Source organism: Pediculus humanus, genomic scaffold, assembly GCF_000006295.1.
Source record: "Pediculus humanus corporis 1103172107662 genomic scaffold, whole genome shotgun sequence".
Lineage (NCBI taxonomy): Eukaryota > Metazoa > Arthropoda > Insecta > Psocodea > Pediculidae > Pediculus > Pediculus humanus.
The window spans coordinates 45282-48477 of record NW_002987271.1 but is presented as its reverse complement, the minus strand read 5'-3'; the positions used below and the strand labels follow the sequence as shown (position 1 = coordinate 48477).

The window sequence follows — 3196 nt, the reverse complement described above, 5'->3', positions numbered from 1 at the left end:
ACAAAAGTCGAAAACTTTTTTTTTCTTCTTTCCTTCTTCTTCTTCTTGATGGTGAATGAGAGTGAGAGAGAGATAGAGAGAGTGTGTATGTGTATGTGGAAAAGGTGGTGGTAAAGTTATGGAAGGTGGAATTCCCAAAGTTTCTTTTTTAACTCTTTTATTCAAATTTGTCAAAACTATTCGTTGTCAGTTCAATTTAAATCTAATTTTTTTCCTTTTTCCTTTTGTGACTTAACAAAAAAAAAGAACAAAATAAAAACGAAAAGAAAAAAGAAAAACTCTTTTGAATTTTCGGTTCACGTGCAACGTGGCAGGAAGAAACCATTCAAAAAAAAAAAAATTTCAAATTCTCATCTTTAACTCATCCGACATTTCATTTTTATTATTTGAAACTTTTTTTTAAAATAAATATATATACAAACGCGCGTGTTGTTTGTTGTTGTTAGAAAAGAAAAAGTTATATTGACTTTATATGGATGAATGAAATGAGACACTCTTTCGAAACAACAAAAAAAAAAATTTTTTTTTTTTTTTGTTGTGTTGGTAGAAATGATGCGTTAAATAACAAGTGGACTCGTTTGGTTGTATATTTCCCACGAGACACGTAAGAGAGCGGTTTCAGCGGTCACGTAAAAATTCACTTTTAAAAATTTTTTTTTTTTTTTTTTCATTTCATTTTTTTGTTTTCATATGTTGGCAAATATTAAATGGCATCTAAAATAATATAAACTTACGTATATATATATATAAATAAAGTCAAAAAAGACATTTTTTCTTTTTTCTTTCCCTCTTTTTTTTATTATAAGTTATTATGAGAAAACTAAATTTTGTGTAAAAAAAAATTTTTTTTTTCCTTTTTTAATTCTCTCCCCCAAAAAGGTTTTTTTTTTTTTTTTTTTTTAGGTTGCAATAATTTTATTTTGTTTATAAAACCAACCGAAGAAAGAGAGAGAGAAAATGAAAATTTATTATGCATCCATAATTTTTCTTTTTTTTTTTTTTTATAAAAAAAACAAGAAAAGAAAAATTACGTAAAAAAAAAAAAAAATTATTTAAAAGTATTTAAAAATTGTTGAAAATTTACTTTTGAATTTATACTATTGAATTTTTTTTATATTATATATATATATATTTTTTCTTCTTTTTCTTCTTCTTCGATATTTAAGTTTAGTTAGCACTTTTTTTTTTTTAAACCACTTAAAAAGACAAATAAAAAGCTTTCACGGTTTCATTTTTTTTCCTTTTTATATTTTTCTTTTCAAAAAAAGAAAAAAAAAACCTTTAAACGCAATCAAACAATTGAATTAATTTTTTTTTTTTTTTTTGATTAAAATAAAACTCACCGCCTCCCACCCCCTCCCCACCCTTCATTTTCCCTAACCTTTCCCGTTTCCGAATTTCCTACCCCCTTCCCGCTCCTCCCTCTAAAAGAAAAAAAAATTATCACGTTAAAATAATTAGGAGTATTTGTGGTCTATGTAAAAACCAGGAGGAGAAATTTTAACAATTAGACCATAGATCACTCTATGGGTTGACAACCGGTCTTGAGTGCGTGACACCTTTGATATGTTTTACTCCCTATGAAAATACCAAAAACTCAAAATTAATGACTCAACAGATTTATATATATATAACGTTCGTGGCGTAATGAATTCTCTCGCCACGTCAGGTAAATAATGGGAATTCCGTTACAATTAACAACGGTTTTATCCGATTTCAAAAATTATTTACTCTTCTTATGTTTTTTATCATTATTATTATCATCATGGAGTTTTTTTTTTTTTATCTTCATGATGTCTATATAAAAAAAAAAAAATTTTTAATTTGTTTATAAATATTTTTCTTGGAAAAATTGTCGTGAATGTAAAAGAAGAATCAGCCGATAAAATTCGGTTTCGATAAAATCAAATTCATAGACGATGAAACTGTCATGGCTGACAAACCGGAAATCATACCGATGCATCCGAAAAATGATTGTGATGAAATATCCGACACCGACGGAACGAAACAACACGAGGCGGTGTCACGTTGACGTGGAAAATACAATTCCGGCCGTCATAAAAAACTACCGGAAGCCATTTTGTAAAAATGAAAAGACCATTTTACGTTGTTTAAAACATGTTAGTAGTGGCATTAGAATTATCGAATAATTAAACATTCTAAGAAATCGGGTTAACGTTTGTTATGAATTCGCAACTTGATATTTATTAAAAGCGAAGATAGTGGAAATAATAATAATAATAATAATAAAACTAAACGGGTGGACCAAAAAAAAGGGGTGCACACTTATTAATTTTTCGAAATGATTTATTACGTTTTGAGATTTTGTGTACACGTACAAACACGTACAAACATGTTTTCTAAAGATTGTAGAACTGAAGTAAAACGTGATGCGAACCTTGGAATGAAATAATCGGGAAGATAACGTAAAGTTTACGTGGGGGAAAAAAAAAAATATGGTAGCATACCTTTTTCCTTCGTGATTTGACTGATTATTTTCGGACAAAAAATAGGAAAAGTATTATTTTAGTAGAGGCTGTCGAGGGCATGATGAGAAGCGAGGAGAACTTAAACCCGATCAGATGTTCAGCGAAAAACCGGAAGTTGAGGTTTCGAACCGTACTGATAGTAAAAAACTGGTTAGCAAACACAAAAAACCGTTAAAACGATTCATTTCCGGAAATTTTTCCTAGGAAAAAGGACTTTTGCAGGATAAATGTATCGAAAATCGTGTAAGCAGACATGTCAAAATATTGAGGGGCAACAAGCATCTAAATAAGAGTTGCTACCGGTTGTTGAAAATGATATGAAAGATAAAAAAAAATTTTATTATCAAAAATTTCCCTGATTTCCTCAGGTTTCCATTACTCACGCAAAAATCGGGTTCATTTTTTTTTTTTGCCCCCCAGCTTAAACCGAATCGATCCGCCGCCATATTATCTTTTTTTCCTACCTCTTTTTAATTTAACAACCAAAAAAAAAAAAAAAAAATTATCGAAACTCACGTAAAAAAAGGTTAAATTAAATTTCATTAATGGGGAGGGGGGGAAAAGTCAAAATACGAAACGGAAAATTCATCATATGTTAATTGTGTGAATTGAAAATTCATTCATTTAGAAAAGTGATATTTGAAAAACCGTTCGACTAATTACACGTTCAATCAAACCACTTTCCTTATTAAATAATTTACGTATTT

At 28.9% G+C, this 3196-nt stretch overlaps 1 protein-coding gene across 1 annotated transcript; it reads left to right on the top strand.

Annotated features, from left to right (window-relative positions):
* Positions 1 to 1676: 1676 nt before the first annotated feature.
* On the top strand, positions 1677 to 2032 carry Phum_PHUM279880 (uncharacterized protein; the record flags this gene model as incomplete). The annotated part of the gene is made up of 2 exons (XM_002426774.1): positions 1677 to 1703; positions 1871 to 2032. The coding sequence occupies 2 exons, from the start codon at positions 1677 to 1679 to the stop codon at positions 2030 to 2032; spliced, it is 189 nt and encodes a 62-aa protein (XP_002426819.1).
* Positions 2033 to 3196: the final 1164 nt, after the last annotated feature.